Raw genomic sequence first — 21,539 nt, forward strand, 5'->3', positions numbered from 1 at the left:
GTCCGAGGGGTGTCACAGGTCTTGGTCCGGCCCCTCCCATCTTCTTATGATCGCCGTCCTCCAGCTTTCATCTGGATGATGCATCCCTACATCATCCACACAGTCTTCTCGGCACAGCGCTCCTGCGCAGGCGAACTTCTCTGACCTGTTGAGGGCAGAGCAAGGTTTTGCTGTGCGCAGCGCTGGGGCTCTTTGACCTTTCCCGGAGCCTGCGTTCCTCAGTATGTGGAGTCGGGAAGGAATTTTCCCCCTAATATGGGGCTAGTCATATCTGCCTCTTGAGATTTGTGCCTTCCTCTGGCTCAACATGTATAGGTTGAACTCGCTGGACTTATGTCTAACTTCAACCTTAAAATGATGAAATCTTTGGCAGTTAAGGCTACTTTCACACTAGCGTTAACTGCAATACGTCGCAAATGCGTCGTTTTGCCAAAAAAATGCATCCTGCAAAAGTGCTTGCAGGATGCGTTTTTTCTGCATTGACTAACATTAGCGACGCATTTGCGACGCATTGACACACGTCGCAACCGTCGTACGACGGTTGCGCCGTGTTGTGGCGGACCGTCGGGAGCAAAAAACGTTACATGTAACGTTTTTTGCTCCTGACGGTCCGCTTTTTCCGACCGCGCTTGCGCGGCTGGAACTCCGCCCCCACCTCCACGCACTTCCCCGCACCTCACAATGGAGCAGCGGATGCGCTGGAAAAATGCATCCGCTGCACCCGTTGTGCGGCGGAGACAACGCTAGCGTCGGGGACCTCGGCCCGACGCACTGCGACGGACCGAGCCTGACACTAGTGTGAAAGAAGCCTAATTTGCTTCTTCTTTTCTCAACACATTTTTGCGAGCCTGATGATCATTTGCAACAAAATTTTTGATTGTTCTATGACCAATACCCAAATAGCTTAGCAATTTTAACAGTGCTTCATCACCCTGTAAGACTTTTTACAATTTTTGACTTTTTAGAGGAAGTTAAATCTTTTTTTGGTCCATTTTGCCTGAGGAAAACAAGCTGCCTATTAATTTGGCACACCCTGATAAAGGGCATTGTTGTATCCTTAGATCGCACATCCCACAGTGCACAAATTAATAGACAAATACACATCACCTGATCTGCTTCATCCCATAAGCATTCCAGTTGGAAAATATGCATAAAAATTATATATTTTTTGACGATGGACACCCCTTCCTCCATCAACTTAGTGTCTCCAAGCAGCTGGCTCAGAGTCACCATATTGATGCTGAGGACAGGGAAGATCCCTGACCCACATAGCACAGAATGGACCAGAACTGACAAGCTCAAGTGATCCAACAGCCCATGCCTCTCATAGAAGCCAGGATTACAAGTGTAAAAATGACATAGTCAAAAAACTCACTTGCCTAATAATTCTGTACACACTGTGTGTGTGGTTTATAATAACTGGACACATCTGCTCTTGTCAGCTTTGTCAAACATTTTTGCAGAAGTGCCTATTGCTTGTAACCTGAAAGAAAATAAATGTTTAATATTGCAGGTAATGTGTATTTCTAGAGCTCTCGTATATCTCTCTTAGCACGCTTATCTTCTGGACACCACTGACTTACTGGTAAATTACCCTGGAGGAATCAGCCAGTAGAGTAAAATTGGTTTTATTAATCAGTGTGATAGATTGTTTGGCTGATGTCACCGAGTGCAGGGGATTAATAATGTACATCTTCTCCTCTCTTATGTACATTTTACACAGCATGGGAGTTTTAACGAATCTTGAGCACTGTATTATGGATGCTGATGGTAAATGTTTCCCAGTATTAACTCGTTCGCAGTTGTGTCTCTGACATTTAATGCATGCAAGGCCATAGGACACAGAAGGTAGACCGTATTGAAGTGGAGATGTAGAGAACCTGTGCAATTAAAACAAGGATTGATTAAAATGTGCATTAGATTTTGTGGTAGTCCTTCAGTTATGTTCCCACATGCTATAAATGAAACACATTTTCTGTCCATAGTTTCCATCCAGAAAGTCAGCTGTGTTGCACTTTTTTATTTTATTTCAACAGCCTTCGGCTCAATCTCGAGCAATGGTGACTTGCTGGATGAACGCTTTGTAGGAAGATCGATCTTATGGAAGCCTAAATAGGTCCACCAGGGTCTTCTCCTCCGATATCTTGATTTTATCAAGCGATCGGGTTGCTTTTCTTCCTATTTTGCCTTGTTTTTTTTCTATTCTTCCACCCATGATGTCCTTCCCCAGTGATTGTTCTCTTTGTATGATGTGTCCAAAGTAGGCAAATCGTAAATCGTTGGTGGTCCTTGCTTCGAATTACTACTAAAAACTAAATTTTAAGAAATCCAGTGCACACGCTGCCAAAAATCTCCATATCGTTAATTGTCGAACGCTGCAGGTTTTAAGTTTGCATCCTGACGATTTATAATGCGGATGTTAGTGCACATTTCATCCTTTGAATTACAGGGTATCTTCTCCAAACCATTTTTGCATCTATAAATTACGCTGCAGATTTTGCTGCAGCATTTTAACTACAGAAATGTACATGTGAACATACCCTTAGTCATATCAGGGAAAAACTACTTGAGGAATTGGTTATGCCTGTCTATTAAGAGCTTTCCTTATTTAGTGTGAATTCATAAAAACAAAAAAGAGGTAATAGGAGACTTTAATATCAGTGACCTGTTAGTAGGATGCTTAATCAATATCAAACCGGTTGGAGAGCTGACCGCCTGCATCCCCAACAATCAGTTGATTGAAGAAGCCACTATGTATTGAAGTGACACAGTTTTATACAGTGGTGCGTGAAAGTTTGTTTTCACAATTCCTAAAAGTAGATTGAGAATCAAATAAAACAAATGAGCCAAAAATATTAGAACTTGTAATTTTTTTAAATGAGGAGAATGATCCAGTATCATATATCTGTGAATGACAAAGTATGTGAATCTTTAGAATTCGCAGATAATTTAAGGTGAAATTTAGTCTGGTGTTCATCTTCCCATTGATTGAAATCAGGTGTGAGTGGGCAACCTGTTTTGTTTAATGGAACTGGGATGTATCAAACTCTGATTTTCACAACACATTTGTGCAGTTGTAACATTACACAAAAGAGATTCAGAATAATTGTTGATGCTCATTAGCATGGAAAATGTTACAAAACTATTTCTAAGGCGACGTCCCCACGATCAAAAATATCAACGTTTTGGACACCGCGTATTTTCGCTACTTCCCAAATGCCAAACTTGTTAGTCAGTGCATGCAGATTCACCGCATGTAGTGACATTCAATTGGTCAAAATCCACTACAGAAAATTGACATTCTGAGGCTCGTAAACCCACACCACTAGTGAGTTTACGCAGCGGTGAATTGAAGTACAGTTTCTATAAATCACATCCACTGTGCTTCTGATATAGAACACATCGTTTTGGACGCAGCTCAAATGCGCGGCCTCCATTCCTGATCATGGGCACATAGCCTAATGGTTTTACCAATCCACAGTCAGACAGAATGTGTACAAATTGAGGAAATTCAGGAGCATTATTACCCTCCCCAGGGTCAACAAAGATCATTGCAAGAGAAAGGTGGAAGGCTTCTATGAGTCCACAAGGTCACAAAATAAACTATAGAAACTTTTAAGTAACTAAAGGCCTCTCTCACATTAGTTTGTTACTGTTCATGAGTTTTCAATCAGGGAGCTCTGGGCAACAATGGTTTGCATGGCAGGATTGCAAAGATATAGCCAGAAGGCTATTGGAACAATGTTTTGTCATAGGATGAGAACAAAATAAAAGCCGTATGTTGAGAGAAACAAAAAAGACTTTATGGCATAAAAACATCATATCGACTGTGAAACACTCTGGTGATAGTGTTGTGAATTCCGTTCTCGGGCTCCCTCCTGTGGTCATGAGTGGTATTGTGTGAGTTCTGTTCTTGGGCTCCCTCTGGTGACCTTTAGTGCTTACTGCGGGTTTGTAGCTGGAATCCAGCTGCCTCGTTTTCTGCTAGTCTGGCCTCTATTTAACTCCACCTGGACCTTCACTTTTTGCCTGCTGTCGTTGTATTCAGTACTGGTTCTGATCTCTCTGGACTTTCCTTGTGACCTGTCTCCTCATGAGAAGCTAAGTCTTGCTAGTTCATGTTTGCTCATTATTTCCTTGAAAATGTTTCTCTGTATATGATGAGTTCTGTCCAGTTTGCTTATATGTAATATTCTCGCTTGCTGGAAGTTCTGGGGTGCAGAGTTGCGCCCCTCACATCGTGAGTCGGTGTGGGGGTTCTTGTTATCTCTGCGTGGATTATTTTTGATAGCATTTTATACTGACCGCATAGATCCCTTGCTGTCTTCTGTCTATTTAGTGTTAGCGGGCCTCATTTGCTAAAAAACCTGTTTTCATTTCTACGTTTGTGTTTTCCCCTTTACTCACCGTTATTATTTGTGGGGGGCTGTCTAAAACTTTGGGGTGATTTCTCTGAGGCAAGTGAGGCTTGCTTTCTCTCTAGGGGTAGCTAGTTTCTCAGGCTGTGACGAGGCGTCTAGGATTTTAGGTAACGCTCCACGGCTGCCTATAGTGTGTATTGATAGAATCAGGGTTGCGGTCAGTATAGCTCCCACATCCCCAGAGCTTGTCCTAAGGATTTCTGTTACTTAGCAGGTCAGTTTGCGATCCTTGCCACCAGGATCATAACATGATAGTATCATGATTTCGCCCTATCTTGCTGGATCTAGGCCAGGACAGGTTGCCTTAGATGAAACCATTCTGAATTATATCAGCAAATTCTTAGAGAAAATGTCAAGACATCTGTCCATGAGCTGAATTTCAAGATCACATTGGTCATGCAGCAAGACAACAACCCAAAGCACACCAGTTGTTCTACAAAAATTGTTGAAGATGAAAAAAATTAGTTTTGGAATGGCCAAGTCAAAATTCTCATTTTAATCCCATAGAAATAATATGTACGGACCTAAAGTGAGCAGTTTATGGAAGAAAACCCACCAACAAGCTGTTTTGTAGGGAGGATTGGGCTGAAATTCCTCCAAAGCTATTTTCAGGTCAAATCAACAATTACGGTACTAGAAATATTTAAATGCTGTTGCAAAAGGGGGCCGCACCAGATACTGAACACACTTTTGCCACTCACAGATGTGATTTTAGATGATAAAGTCCTAATATTTTGCCCCATTTGTTTGATATTTGGTTCTCTTTTTTTATTTTTCTGAAAATGTTATGTAGTTTTAGGGCAAATGTATGCTGAACTATGAACAGTGCTGAAGGGTTCACAAATGCTAAAGCACCACTGTGTAATGACAGTTAAGGCTACTGTAAACTTTATTCTATACATCTGAAGTCTTCCAGTACCGCCCAATTTATGGTAGTATGCCAATTCAGATGCCCTTTTGGATGTGGCTTTTTTAGTCAGCGGTGGGACTGCTGAAAGAAAAAGCCCTCTTGATGACCTCTCTTACAGTTAGGTTATCTATATTTAAATAAGCGTTTTTTCTGTTATTTTTATATCTTAATCTCCTGAAAAAAAAAACAATCATGTTTTCTTAGACATTCTTACACATCTGGACAAAATTGTTGGTACCCTTGTGTTAAAGTAAGAAAAACCCCAAACGATCACTGAAATAGATTGGAACTAACAAAGTAATTTTCAATTTAAACTTACTGAATATCAACAAATGAAAAGCAGACATTGCTTTTGTATTGTGGTTCAACAGAAAAATTCAATACAAATAAATAAATAAATAAAATTAATGGAAAAGGGCTTGACAAAAATTGTCACCCTAGAAAAGATTGAAAATAATTTCATAGGGACAAGTGAAACTAAGGTGTGTCCTGTAGCTAGAATCACAGGTGTCTACAAACTTATTATTAGTCTACTTATTTGAATGCTGAAAAGTAGTCACTGTGCTGTTTGGAATCATAGTGTGTACCACAATTAACAGGAACCAAAGAAAACTGAGAAGAGGGTTGTCTCAGGAGATTTAGAAAGAAAATGATAGACAAACATGTCAAAGATAAAGACAATAAGACCATCTCCAAACAGCTTGATGTTCCTGGTACTACAGTTGCACATATTATTTAGAAGTTTAATATCTATGGGACAGTAGCCAACCTCCCTGTTTGTGTCCATAACAGGAAAATTGTTGACAAATTGAAGAGTCAGATAATGTTAATAGTAACCAAAGAGCCCAGAACAACTTCCAAAGAGATTAGAGATGGTACATTAGTGTCAGAGTGTCTGTCCCTGTCTTGGCCAAAGTGGACTTCATAGAAGACGGCTGAGGAGAAAACCACTGTTAGAAGCAAATGATAAAAAAGCGAGACTGGAATTTGCAAAAATTCATATTGATAAGCAACAAAGTTTTGGGAGAATGTGCTTTGGACAGATCAGATAAAACAAAATTGGAGCTTTTTTGCAAATCACATCAGCTCTATATTCACACACACAAAAAATGAAGCTCACAAAGAAAAGTACATTGTATCTACTGTGGAACAAACAGTCTGTCTCAATAATGAGGAACGTGTTTGTGCTTCGGGCAGCCTGTTAGCAGGTCTCTTCTTGTTTCTCTGGCGTGGAGCACCAAGATAAGACTCTGCCTACAGTCCCGACCCAGAGAACGAGCATCTCGTTAACTGAAAAAGTCTAACAATAATTACAGAAAAACCAGAAGATGGAGTTCTTCACTGCAGGTATCATTTATATCAGTGTAACAGTGGCAACATCACAATGCCTATAGCTTACTTAGCAAAATCCTGCTGACAGGTTGGCTTTTAGGTCCACTACGGTGAAACTTATTGTCTCATCCTTTCGTAGCGGTGATGAGCGTTAGTGTAATGAGTGCGGTAACATTCTCACAGGTCATCATCTTCTGCCAATTTCCGCAGCATACCAGTCCACTCTATCATCATGTGACCGTGTTTGTGAACTGCTAGATCACAGTGTCTGCTGTGCGTAGAGGTGGTTACTTTCTCAATGCAAGTCTATGAGACTAAGAACCTTGTTTTGAGTCTCATAGAATTGCATTGAAAAAAACATTAAAAGTGACCTCTACTCCACACAGCAGATTTGCTGTGATTCAACAGGTCAAGAAAATACTCATGTGATGCTGGAGCACTGCTACGAATGGAAGAAAACATCAATGAATTACGTGTCATGCACCAAATCCCCTCTCTTTCAGTGCTACAAAATAAAATAAAAAATCTGATATCATCGCTCAGTGATGGAAGCTTTGACGGAAGTAGAATGATAGCAGAAGTTGTGGCGGCTACATGTTGACCAATCGAAAACAAATAAAAATATCAAAATCAACAGTTGATTGAATAAAGGATAGCATTCTTTTAACTCTGTGTACATCCATTTATAATATCAATCCAGCAGCTTCTTTACCAATCAGACCACCATGGATTATTCCACTCTTCATTTACCATTTCTGGGAAATTGTAGTCCAGATAGGAGGATACAGTTTCCAGACCAAAGACTCCATGTTTGCGAAATCAGACACTTATTTGTCATTGACGTCCTCTATGGAGTTGTGCCCATTCATTTGCACAACAACAGGCAGCCTTCCAAGCACCACTCCAGCTTTTTTTTAGTGCAGTGCTGGAGTGGTGCTTCTAATCTAAGGTCCCTGCCCCTAGTCTTATACTTCCCAGACGCCATCTTCACCTTGTATGAGCACCACTCCTGTCGGTCTCCAGAAGTTTGTGACCAGCCGGATCCTTCCAGTGTTTGCTGGAGCTAGCCAGAGGTCGCTTTTCAGTGGAAGTCTATGAAAACATTTTTCTGGCTCTCATAGACTTGCATTGAGCACTTCTTACCGTTATTTCTGACTGTTCAGAAGTTGCAAGGACAAGATGGCACCACGGGGCTGGAGTGGTGCTGAGAAAGTGAGTATAAAGCTACGGGCAGGGACCTTAGATTAGAAGCGCCACTGCAATGCTGATAAAAACAAAAGCGCTGGAGTGGTGCTTTTGATTCATTAATACAATTAGTTAGCGCCAATCCTTCCTTCCTTCCTTTTTTTTCTTCCCTTGAGGGAACTATTGGTGCAATTGCAAACAATTTGGGGGACTGCCAAAATATCAGTGCTGGATCGCCAAGGAAAATAAAGCAAAGTCGTGATGCAGCAAATCTGGCAACATTCAAATTTGGCACTTTGCGCAATTTTGGCCAAAACTAAACTTTTTTGATACTAATCTAATGTGCCTTATTATGCCATGGGGTCTCTCCTGACCCACGGAATGATAAATATAGGGGTTAGCTTGGTCCTCTACTGGCTCCCTTTGACTTCAGTCTCTTATGGTCTTCCACTCTGTACCAGGGCATCCTCACTGAATAACACTTAGCATGTCATAAAATGATCCACCCGAGGCCTACTCAGCGCAGGAAGCACCTGAACAGAATGAAGGAAGACCAGAAAAGACCTTAGTCGGAGCGAGCAAGCGGAGGACCGGGCAGGAAGCTGCAGTCACAGGACAGTGATACTATTTTTTTTTCTTTAACTGTTTCTCTGCCCTTTAAAAGTAGACTTTACAAAATAGGAGGGGTGCTTTTTCAAGGAGTATTTCTTCGTGGGATGGGTTGGTGCTGTTTTTGATGCCTTTTTGTTTGTTTTTTACCTTTTGTCTTTCTTACTCAATATAATCTACACCAACCAATAAAGATCTCTTGGTTACAACATTTATCTTTCATGCATCAAAATGTTTTCTCTTTATTGACTGTTTATGACCCTTTAACGATGTGCGGAGTGGAGATTGGAAAGTGCAGAAATTATTGGATTAGAGGCTGGATTCATACGTACAATTTCCTATGCAGTTTTGATTCTATTTTTTAGCTACAGCAGATTGTGCATACTGAAGCAAGTCATTGTGTAAAGGAAAGAATTATACTTTTCCTACTGAAAAAAGTTTTTTTTTAACTGATTGATAAAAGTAGACTTGGTCTTAAATTAAGTCTTATATGAGCTCCTACTGAATATCCAATTTATTTTTGAGGTTATTTGAGTACCTGATTTTCATTTATCATCACCGTCTAGAGAAGACAAATGGTTGGAGACATGCATGGTCAGGCCAAACATTACTGAGAACTTGTCTGCTCTTCTTCTAGGCTCAGTTGTTGAATGTAAATGCTTTACATAAAGTGCATGTAATTTGTCATAATGGACATCAAGGAGCAGAAACATTGACATTGTCTTTTAGACCACTCCCCAAGTACAGTACTAAATGTACGGCAGATGTTGAGTGCCTATGAATGAAATGGGGTCGGGATCTGGTCCTCTTATCACCCCTAAACAAACTTGTCCAAGTAATGTGATCGTAGGGTGCCGATGGGCTGTCGTTGCAGCCTGGAGCCTAATGAATGCCCCCGAGTCTACCAGCTTGGTGCTTCTGCAGAGCCATAAGAAATCATTAAAATTACTACTGTATTTAATGCAACACAAGAATATAGAAAAATAGAAAGAAATGCGGCACTCACCCTTTTTTGCTTGTGAAATCGTGCGGAGAGAGAAAGTGGATGACGGCCGTTTCGCACAGAATGTGCTTCAACAGGTCCTGGCCGTCGTCCACTTTCTCTCTCCGCACCCTCCTGCACGCCTAATTTATTACATGGACATGTAACTACTTCTTCATGTCGGTCCAATAAAAGCAGCACGATTTCACAAGCAAAAAAAAGGGTGAGTGCCGCATTTCTTTCTATTTTTGTATCACGGACTCCATGCTTTTGATGCTGAGCACCCTGATCCCTGAGATTTTGTGCAAGCTGTTTAATTGGATTCACTTGTATCCAAGTCTGGATAGTGTACTCCTCTGGTGCCGTTCACTTCATAAACTTTTCCTTATTTGTTCTACAAAAATATAGAAGTATAAGTGATCAAGTGCTAGTAGATGCTAGTCTTCTAGAAAGATTTTAGTAAAATTAAAATAGTTAAAAAAAATGCTTTTAAATTAGAATAAACAAAACATAATTGCTACTCTTTGTAAATAAAGAAACATTTAAAATAGTAAATAGACTTTGTATTTTTTTTAAAAGCAATAAAGGACAAAAACTGTATCAAATTGGTATCTTTGTTTCTTATTGCAAAGTGAAATGTTGTAAAGATGAAATCAAAGCAACAATGACAGAATTAGTTTTTTTTTCTTTCTCTCCATTCTACCCCACACAGTTTCCCTCCCCCAGTACATTATGGAATATGGTACATTAAATGGTGGCAATTCCGTAAGTTAGTGATATTATTGTTGTTGCCTTTAACATGCAGCAGTAACTTCTGTAATCCAGGGACTTTTCCCTACTGAGCCCATCAGTGGAGTACAGATGACATAAAAGGCCTCTGTGATTTTTTCGGCTTGTACACATGCCCATTAAATTCTGTGCTGCCGGTCACGTCTTTGAGGTTTTTTTGTGGACAATGTATCTGAAAAAGAATCACAGAGACTTCTCTACATGAAATGACTTGTTAGGCTACGTTCACAACGCAACGCAAACAAAAACGCAGCAAAACGCATGCAAAACGCTGCGTTTTGCGACGCATGCGTCCTTTTTTTGGTTGATTTTGGACGCAGCAAAAATGCAACTTGCTGCGTCCTCTGCGCCCGGACGCGTGCGCAGCAGTGACGCATGCGTCGCAAAACGCAAGTGCAACGCATGTCCATGCGCCCCCATGTTAAATATAGGGGCGCATGACGCATGCGGCGCCCGACGCTGCGGCGCCGACCGCAAATGTGAACGTAGACTTATATCTGCATGTCACTCCATACAACAAGCATTTCTGTAATTGCTATTCCAGGATCCTCTCCTCTTGGTTACTGGAGCTTTTGCATAATGGTAGATTTATTTCTGTATGATTCAAATTTCGAATGAATCTTTTTTTTCATCTCTAGTAAATTCGGGGAACATTATCATTCAGTATCGAAGGCTGTGAATAACCTAGCAACTGCTGACTGCCTCTTCTCATTGGCTGAAGTGGCCAAGCAAGGTGATTACTGCAGGTAATCCGTTCAGTGTCTGTTGTCTCTATTACAAGGAATGCACAGTGGCCGACGTTGGAAAATACACATTTATTTTTTTTTGTAGCGGATGAATATACAAAGTTATGTAGTGTGAATTTTAAGCCCTTCCATTTCACGGGAAGGAAGCTTGTTCCTTCCTACCACCTTGATTATCTCCCTCATTTGTAAAAAAAAACCATAATAATATTTTGCATGTATTATACAGAGAAATTGATTGCTCTAATTCACATTGCTAAGTGTCTAAACTAACCAGCAAGTTTTATTTACTATTATTTTTCATTAAAAAATTTTGTGTTGGTAATCTATGCAAACAGGCAAAGAACTTAAAAGTTCTATGAAAAGTTGTCCTTGAAACTAAAAACTTGCATCTCCAACAAACTTGTGTAATCCAAGGTTTTCACTCCCCTGCTGTTCCTTCCTTGTCTCCGCCCTACCGGCAATACTGCTTACTCATTCCCGCATCTTGTATATGTATGCCATGCTTTTTACAGATTGCGTCTAGATTGTTTCTAATTTAATTTTTAGACCAACTGTTCATGATCATGGAACTGAAATAATCATTAAAAACGGCCGTCATCCTGTGATCGATCTACTCTTAGAAGAACAGAATCAGTATGTTCCAAACAGCACCAGTCTGTCGGTGAGTAATATTAAGCCTGCCCCTGTAAGCCCTATGTGACAGCAATCTAGATGGCGATCTATGTGTTCTCAATGCACTCTCTATAAAACAAAAAATAGCTTTTATAATATTCACGTACAGGCGCACTTCTCTGCCAAGGGCAGAAGATAGTACTGTAATGCGCATGTGCTGGGAAAGGCCAAAATGTGCATGATGTAGAACGCGTCATCCACACGAAGCAAGAAGAGAGGAGGCGCCCGATTATGAACAGCAATGCCCAACAGACCAGACCGCCCCATAGGCGAGTATTATTAAAGCTATTTTTTGTTTTATGGATAGCGCATTGGGGACATATAGATCACAATCTAGAATGCTGTATATCAGGGCTTACAGGTGCTGACCCTACTTTACATGAGAAAAAACTGGTGACAGGTTCCCTTTAAAAGATATTTTACAAGGGTAGATTCTCTGCTCGAAAGGAGCACTGATCAGCATTCATCAGTCGGTCGGCTCTCGCTTTGCTCTTATTTTTATGCAGCAATCATTAGAGCTGCTGTTTGTTTGCCTGCAGCTTCATTATTGCCAGTTGTGACCTGCTGTGGGTACTTGAGGATAGGTGCTGAGAAGGGGCGTAACTGTAGTATGTGCTGGGGTTGCAGTCTCACCCTGGGCCTAGAGGGGCCCAAAAGGTCTCTTTGGTACATATGAGAAGACCAATACTGTTAAAGATCTGTGATATTTGGGGGCCTAATAGGAAATTTTGCACTGGGAGCAATAAGGCTCAAGCTACGCCACTGGTGCTGTGATACTGGGAAGTAGAATTAGTCAAAACAAGGAACAAAACCTCCAGAAAAATGTAAAGCTGTAGACTTAATGATTGTCCAACCGTTAATGATGTGTGTTAGATGCCTAATATAGTTGTATAAACGCTGATTTACATGAGACATTAACTTCATACTGTATGGGGACAAGTAAATGTTAATATGAACGTTCAGTCCTCAAGCCATCCGTGTTTATGCAGGGAAATGTGCTGCTGACAACAGTGACTTTTAACCACATGAAAGGTGTTATCAACCGGCGAACGAGCGTTTGTGTGTTGGCTGATCGTTGTCATATTCAGGCGACAAATGAACATGATCGAGATTGGTTGCAAACACTCGTTAACTGTCTATTGGTTGACTACAGTGCATCGGTCAATAACAAATTTTTTTGAACAACTGCAATGAAATTTAAAGAGGTTGTCCACTGAGTTCTGTGCCCAATCAGCAACGGCTTCACTACCTCCGCCTTCAGCAAATTGAACATCAAGAAGAAATCCGATACCAGCCGCAGTCCTGGCTTCTTGTTGATGTTCAATATGTCCGACGGCCGGGACAGTGATTGGGCGCAGGGCTCGTGTGACGTAACAACCTCACGCAAGCCACATTAACATTTTCCCTTCATCTTTTGTAATAATTTTCAGGTTGTATTCTAGCAAGACTTTTTATAACATTTGTGTATACGTATGGATGTGTGTATGTATAATGTGTGTGTATAAAATATGCGTTTAAATAGCTGTGCTGCTCTGTTTATGGCAATCAGGAAGTCGGCCATGGATAGATATATTCAATTTCCTGCATTGTATTTAAAGCTAGCGGAGGGAAGTGCATTATCTGACATAATAGGCTTACTTTGCAGTTGTCTGTAAAGTGCAAACTTGCCATCTATGTGTTTCTATTTCCATATTAATGTAGGCTTCTTCTGGAAATCAGTTGCTATGGAGAAGAGCAGTCTACATTTTTAATGCCTCACTGGCACTTTTCTCAATTTTTTCATAGTACTTATTTTTTTATCTTATCCTTTAAGCTAAACTTGTAGTTCGAAGCAGATCCATATTCTCCATATTCTCCATATACGTGTACTTAACTTATTGGCACAAAAAAAGGTGGATTATAAAGCAAAAGAACAATGATCATTATGGAGCTAAGTAGTTGTGTTCAACTGAATATTAAAGGAGTTGTCCACTACGTATAAAAAAACCTTTTTTAAATAAAGTAGTCTCCCTTGTAAAATAAAAAAACATCTACATATGCTGGAGAGACTGCGAGCAGCGGCAGGCGATAGTGGAGTTTCATCTGCAGCACGCACGGGTGAGTCGCTCTGCGGAACAACCCCACTTCACCAACGAGTGGGCCTCCATGCGGGACATGTTGTGCTGCTTCGAGTACTCCACGAACATGGCCAGCGCTGATGACCTCCTCATCGGCGTTACTATCCCTCCTTGAAAAAATGCTTCAGGTGATGATGGAAGAGGTACAGGGGACATTCACACCATTATTAGGCCAGTTGTTCACGTACGGCTCGGAGGGTAAGTTCCTTTACCAACAGTGGCCAGGCACTAAACTGTCCAGCCTGTTTTGGAGGACGAGGAACCGTGTTTACAGCAGAGTGGCATTTTACTGTGGGAAAACATTGATTGAGAAGAGGTTGTCAGAGTAGTGGCACCGCTTGAAGAGTCCTTTGCTCCATAAGAGAATGATCCTAATATAAAGACTACTCTCTATGCATTTGTGTACTTTTTGTATATCTTTATGTAAGTCCTGTCTGTTTTTTTCCCCGTTTTTAATATTTATTTTTTTTGATTATTACAAATAAAGGTTAACTAGTAATACACATCTGTGTCTGGCATGTATTTCTCTGCTCTTACTTTATGTTCCATTAGTGATTGAAATAGCGGTCCACTATTACAGCCAAGAGTGACCTCATATGGGCTGTGCACACATTGCAATTTTATCACATTTTTATTGTATTGTTGATGGCAGCAGGTTTAAACCCTTAACGTCAAATGACGGACAGAGTCCATCTGTTAACATGTTACATGCCGCTGTCAAACGGACAGCGGCATTTAACATTACATGCACAGGAATCGTGTCATTACCTCCTCCCATCAGCGCCTGTGTCACATGACCGTGGGTTGCCGATGGGTCAACATGACAACCAGAGGTCTCCTGGACACCTCTATGGTTGTCACTGCCTTATTGCTATGAGTGCCGCCTGGTGGTTGGCACTCATAGCTAGTGATGAGCGAGTGTACTCGTTGCTCGGGTGGTCTCCGAGTATTTGTAACTGCTCGGAGATTTCGTTTTCATCGCTGCAGCTGAATGATTTGCAGCTACTAGCCAGCTTGATTACATGTGGGTATTCCCTAGCAACCAGGCAACCCCCACATGTACTCAGCCTGGCTAGTAGCTGTAAATCATTCAGCTGAGGTGATGAAAACTAAATCTCCAAACACTAACAAATACTCGGAGGTCACCCGAGCAACGAGTACACTCGCTCATCACTACTCATAGCAAGTGTGTAATTCTACTACATACAGGTGATCTGATCATCGCCTGTATGTAGCAGAGATGATTGGGTTATGGCAGCTTCTAGTTTCCTATAGAGACTATTGAAGCATGCCAAAAGTAAAAAAAATATATATATATATAAAAAAATAATAAAAGTTTAAATCACCCCCCTTTCGTCCCGTTGAAAATAAAACACTAAAAATAAGTGCCCGACCTATCAATTAAAAAAAGGATTAACCTGATCGCTTAAGCGTGCCCTAAAAACGCATTTGTTCAGGCTGGCCTACTGCCTCAACTCATTAACCTAACTATCCCTGTGTCACCCATTCAAAAAAAAAAAAAACTTCAACCATAATCAGGTTCCTCGCATCATGTTCTCATACGCTTTCTGCATCTAATTAGCCCTCTGTGTCTGCACTGTTACATATTTAGGCTGTGAGGCCGGGGTCACACTAGACTGTAATACGGACGAGTGCTATGCGATAAAAAATCGCATTACACTCGGACCAATGTTAATCTATGGGGCAGCCCCCATCATCCGTTTTTTTCTCGGCCGTATTACACTTGCGAGTGAAATTGCAGCATGCTGCAATTGTCCTCGTATCTCAGCTGAGAAACGCCAATGCAAGTCTATGGGTGCGAGAAAAAATTGCACAGCACACGGACCATCAGTGTGACTTGCGAGAAATTCTCAGGCATTGGGCAGGTGACAGGAAAGGCTCAGCCATTATTTGCTCATTTTGCAAGTGTGTGAGAAAATCTCACCATACGGATGAGATACGGGTGACACACGGATACTTTTTTGAGAAAAAAACGCATCCTGGCATTGCACACGGATGAGATACGGATCACCATACGGAGAACATTTGTGCGATTCTCAGCAGACAAAATCGGACGGATTTTTTATACATTGTGGGTGACACCGGCCTTTAACTGGTTCATGCAGCTTTACATGGACACCCGATCCTTACACTATGGCTGGTCCGAATAACTAAAGCAATTGTTACCATCTCGAGTCTCCCCTTTTTCCTCATCGTTTGTAAGCTTGCGAGCAGGGCCCTCACTCCTCCTGGTATCTATTTTGAACTGTGATTTTTGTTATGCTTTAATGTATATTGTCTGTACAAATCCCCTCTATAATGTGAAGCGCTGCGGAATATGTTGGTGCTATATAAATAAAAATTATTATCGCTAAACGGCGTAGCGAGAAAAAAAGTCAAAACGCCAGATTTACGGTTTTTGGGTTGCTGCAACATTGCATTAAAATGCAATAATGGGCGATCAAAAGATCATATCTGCACCAAAATGGTATCAATAAAAAGTCAGCTCGGCGTACAAAAAATAAGCCCTCACCGACCCCAGATCCCGAAAAGTGGAGACGCTACGGGTATCAGAAAATGGTACCATTTTTATTTTTCTTTAAACAAAGTTTGGCATTTTTTTTCACCACTTAGATAAATAAAGAACCTATGCATGTTTAGTGTCTATGAACTCGTAATGATCTGAAGAATCATAATGGCAGGTCAATTTTAGCATTTAGTTAACCTAGTAAGAAGCCAAGCAAAAAACAAGTGTGGGATTGCATTTTCTTTTTGCAATTTCACCACACTTATTATAGAATTATTTTCCCGTTTTCCCGTTCAAAAGTACAACTCGTCCCGCAAAAAAACAAGCCCTCATATGGCCATTTTGACCAAAAAATAAAAAAGTTATGGCTCTGGGAAGAAGGGGAGCAAAAAATGGAAACACAAAATGGAAATACCCCCTGGTCCTTAAGGGGTTAAATCTGCAGCATGTCCATTCTTTAAGCGTTTTTGCATCAGATGTCACCCATACTAATGAGTGGGGACAAATCTACAACTAGATGCATGTAAAAAATGCACCTATTTTATGCAGCTTTTTTCCTGCCAAGAGATTCAGAAATGGTTCAGGAATTTCTGCTGCAAATACTTCACATTTGCACATAATCTTTATGGAATTTTCTCATTGCATCTCCATTCTGTAATCTATGCTGGACCTTTTATATTTTATATTATATTATTTATATTATATTTATATTACTGTTTAAAATGTCAGGTTTGTTTGTTTCTTATAAGTCCTGGATTAATAAGCCTGGGTCCTCACTTCTCTTTAGGCAGACAGGGAGAGGGTCATGATAATCACTGGACCCAACATGGGTGGGAAGAGCTCGTACATCAAGCAGGTCGCCCTCATCACCATCATGGCCCAAATAGGCTCTTATGTCCCTGCAGAAGAAGCCACAGTGGGAGTTGTGGATGGAGTCTTCACAAGGTAAAAGTATACTTAAAAAATACAATATGTATACTAGATCGATGTTCTGTATCTATACACTTTATTTTTTAAGATTTTTTTAATAATTGAATGATCAGAATTATTTCATTATGTATTGTCCTGTTTATGTTGAGTGAGCTTTAAGCAGATAGATTTTTCCTTGACTGACACCATGTTGCTCATAACTAATTATCCCCAGGTACATTTCTAGACTAAAGTAGAAAGTGACTGCTCTTTATATGTTATGGGCAGCAAACCACATTTTTGATTATACGCTCCCTGACAGAAGTTATGTCGCTTATCCATGTTATGTAAATAAAAGCTTATAACCTGACATTAAATTCATCCATTGATTGTATAAATTATTCTTTTGAACGCTGAAACCCTCCGAACTGTGTTTTAGGTTAAGAAAATAAATTGGCATCAATGCAGAAATATTGATCAGTTAATGGACACAGAATGGTCGGATTTTGGCAAGACAAAAGTTTTGGCGCCCACAGAAAGTAATGTGATATTCAAACAAATAATTAACTTAAAATACAAATATATGTTGCATAACATTGGTGAATGAAGTTGTGGTGCTATTAGTCATATTTAATATTTTGTGTGACTTCCATGAGCTTGGAGGACTGCATCCATGCGGTTCAACAATGATTCATACAATTTATTAATGAAGTCATCATGAATAGCAAAAAATGCAGTCTTACATGCCTCCCAGAGTTCATCTAGGTCAGAGAGGCCCAGCACCTGCGCACTGTAGTACTTTGCTCTGCCCTCAACAGGGCAGACAAAGTACGCCTGCGCAGGAGCCGCAGCGTGAAGACCAGAAGAGGACATCATCTGATGAAGATGGGAGGACCCGGACCAGCAGCGGGAACGCCCCTGGGTGAGTATAATCTAATGTCTTTTTCTAATTCGTTAGGATACATCGGGGGCTTATCTACAGCATTCCAGAATGCTGTAGATAAGCCCCTGATGTTGGTGGGCTTACCTCACCCGCGATTTGGGGGGTGACAGATTCCCTTTAAGAGGGGCTTTCATTAATTTGGTCCATCATTGGGCTGGTAGCAAAATCTGTAATCATTGCCAGGTATGGGCTGAATACATTTCTGCTATAATTTCTGAAAGAAATTGTAGTAACTCCGGTGGGTCCTCACCACCTTCGCCCATTTCTATTTACTTATCAAAATCTTTTATTTTAATGGTAATCTTGCAGTTTTCCACTGGCCACTTTTTTAGGTTTTTTAGACTCTAACTTCCTGTTGTTTCAGGAAATCCACACATACAGTTGTGTGAAAAAGTGTTTGCCCTTTGCTGAGTTCCTATTCTTTTGCATGTTTGTCGCAATTAAATGTTTCAGATCGCAAAACATTTAAATATTAGTCAAAGATAACACAAGTAAACACAAAATGCAGTTTTTAAATGAAGGTCTTTATTATTAAGGGAAAAAGAAATCCAAACCTACAGGGTCCTGTGGCAAAAAGTGATTGCCGCCTAAATCTAATAACTGATTGGGCCACACTTAACAGCAACAAGTTCAATCAAGCCTTTGCGATAAGTGGCAATGAGTCTTTTACAACACTCTAGAGGAATTTTTTCCGACTCATCTTTGCAGAATTGTTGTAATTCATCCACATTGGAGAGTTTCCAAGCATGAACCATCTTTTTAAGGTCATGCCACAGCATCTCAATTGGATTAAGGTCAGGACTTTGACTAAACCACCCCAAAGTCTTAATTTGGTTTTTCCTATGCCATTCAGAGGTGGAATTGCTGGTGTGTTTTGGATCATTGTCCTGCTGCATTTCCCAATTTTACTTCAGCTTGAGATCAAACTGATGGCCAGACATTCTCCCTCAGGATTTTTTTGTAGACAGCAGAATTCCTGGTTCCATTTACCACAGCAAGTCTTCCTGGTTCTGTAGCAGCAAAACAATCCCAGACTATCACACTGCCATCACCATATTTTACTGTTGATATGATGTTCCTTTTCTCAAATGCTGTGTTACTTCTACACCAGATGTAATAGATGTAATGGCATATACACCTTCCAAAAAGTTCAACTTTTGTCTCGTCAGTCCACAGAGTATTCTCCCTAAAGTTTTGGGGATCATCAAGATGCTTTGTTATTATTGCTCAGCAGTGGTTTTCATCTTGGAACTCTGCCATGCAGGCCATTTTTGCCCAGTCTCTTTGTTATGGTGGAATCATGAACACTGACCTTAACGAAGGCAAGTGAGGCCTGCAGTTCTTTGGATGTTGGTGTTGGATCTTTGTGACCTCCTAGATGAGTGGTTGCTGCGTTCTTGGGTTAAATTTGGTTAGCTGATCAGGAAGGTTCACCGTTCCAGGTTTTAGCCATTTGTGGATAATGGCTCTCACTGTGGTTCACTCGAGTCCCAAAGCTTGAGAAATGGCTTTATAACCTGTTCCAGACTGATAGATCTCTGTAACATCGCCTGGTGTCCGCCGGACCCCTGATTCTCACAGTGCGCTGCCTGCTCCGACGTCTCGACGCACTGCTGGCCAGGGGCATTCTCACTCCTCTACAGCACTTCCTGTCTTCCGGCCTGCTGCAGGGTTGTGGTGTTCGCGCGTGCCCCCTGGTCGGCTTAGGACTCGGGCGCGCGCGTCTCCTGCGCTCTTTGGAGCGATCGTGCCCTGACCCGGAAGTACCTCTCCTCCAATGGTGGTAACGTATGGGGTACTTCTTGCTGCTTCCTCTCCTGGGCCATGCCTGATTATTTCGTTAGTTTTGCTAGCACAGGCTCCTTATTGTATTCCCCTGTACCATTCGTACTATTTGCCTTGTACCCGTTTAACCCTGTTTTGCCCTTGTCTCTCCTCCACAGTGTCTCCAGCCATCCGTGCTCCTGCTAGGCCCCGGACCCTGCTCCTTCTCACCAGCCTCCCGTAGCCCGCTCTTGGCACTCGCCCAATCTGGCCTGGAATCCTAATCCCTCGTGTTGCTATCATCTGTGCACCTGTCCCCACCAGACGCCCTTTCCTTGTCCTTCTAGTTTGCCACTCGTACTGCTACCCTCTGTACCCTGGCCCCTACTAGTCGCTCTACTTATTTCCTCTTTGTAAGCTCCTCATGCTGCTTCCCTCTGAGCCCCGTTCCCTACGAGTTGCCCTCTCGGTACCGGCTGTCATGGTATTAGAGTCTCCTGGGCCTGCCCTTGACGGTCCCTGTATAGGGGTAGGTCCAATAGGTTACGCTCGCCTAGGGGAGGTTCGGTACCACGGCCCAGAAGGTTCACTCTAGGATTATCCTAGTCTATAGCATTACAATCTGAATTACTTTGTTTCTCTGTTGTTCTAGAATTTCTTTGGATCACAGCATGATTCTGGCTTTTGAGTATCTTTTGGTCTACTTCACTTTGTCAGGCAGGTCCTATTTAAGGGCTTTCTTGATTAAGAACAAGTGTGGCAGTAATCAGACCTGGGTTTGACTAGGGAATTTTAACTTCGCTTCCCAAAGATGTGATAAACGACAGTTAATTTATGTTTTAAGGGGGGGCAATCACTTTTTCACAAAGGACCCTGTAGGTTTGAATTTATTTTTCCCTTAATAATAAAGACCTTAATTTAAAAACTACATTTTGTGTTTACCTGCGTTATCTTTGTCTAGTATTTACATTTGGGTGGTGATCTGAAACCTTTAAGTGTGACAATCATGTAAAAGAATAGGAAATCAGGAAGGGGGCAAACAAAACACTTTTTCACACAACTGTACAATGTCGGCAATAAAAGTCCCAGACCTTTTCTTTTGTATTGAAACATCTGAGTATATGCAAAGGTCATTGAGAAGAGAGGGGGAAAGGGGTCAGCTGTGACATCACCTATCGTGATTGATAGTGTGTTGTCAGCATTGTGTAGTGGTGTCACTTGTCATTGTAATCATGCCTCTAATGATAATGAATCTGCTGTAAAAACTTTGAAAAGACAGGAAGCCTAAAGGAGCCCCATTGTCCAGATTAGGAATTTTGCTTTTAAAGGGAACCTGTCACCCCCAAAATCGAAGATAAGCTAAGCCCACCGGCATCAGGGGCTTATCTACAGCATTCTGGAATGCTGTAGATAAGCCCCCGATGTATCCTGAAAGATGAGAAAAAGATGTTAGATTATACTCACCCAGGGGCGGTCCCGCTGAGGTCCGGTCCGGGGCCTCCCATCTTCTTAAGATGACGTCCTCTTCTGGTCTTCATGCTGCGGCTCAGGCGCAAGCGTACTTTGCACTGTTGATGGCAGAGCAAAGTACTGCAGTGTGCAGGTGCCGGGCCTCTCTGACCTGCCTGCGCAC

At 41.4% G+C, this 21,539-nt stretch overlaps 1 protein-coding gene across 1 annotated transcript in view; it reads left to right on the top strand.

Moving 5' to 3' along the window:
* MSH3 (mutS homolog 3) overlaps positions 1-21,539 on the top strand; it is a 240,166-nt gene that overhangs the window by 155,450 nt on the left and 63,177 nt on the right. The window contains exons 18-20 of the mRNA XM_077288361.1: positions 10,867-10,974; positions 11,521-11,635; positions 17,078-17,235. Of these exons, the coding sequence (XP_077144476.1) occupies positions 10,867-10,974; positions 11,521-11,635; positions 17,078-17,235 (381 nt within the window). The remainder of the gene's footprint in view (positions 1-10,866; positions 10,975-11,520; positions 11,636-17,077; positions 17,236-21,539) is intronic.

The sequence above is a fragment of the Ranitomeya variabilis genome, chromosome 1, assembly GCF_051348905.1.
Source record: "Ranitomeya variabilis isolate aRanVar5 chromosome 1, aRanVar5.hap1, whole genome shotgun sequence".
Lineage (NCBI taxonomy): Eukaryota > Metazoa > Chordata > Amphibia > Anura > Dendrobatidae > Ranitomeya > Ranitomeya variabilis.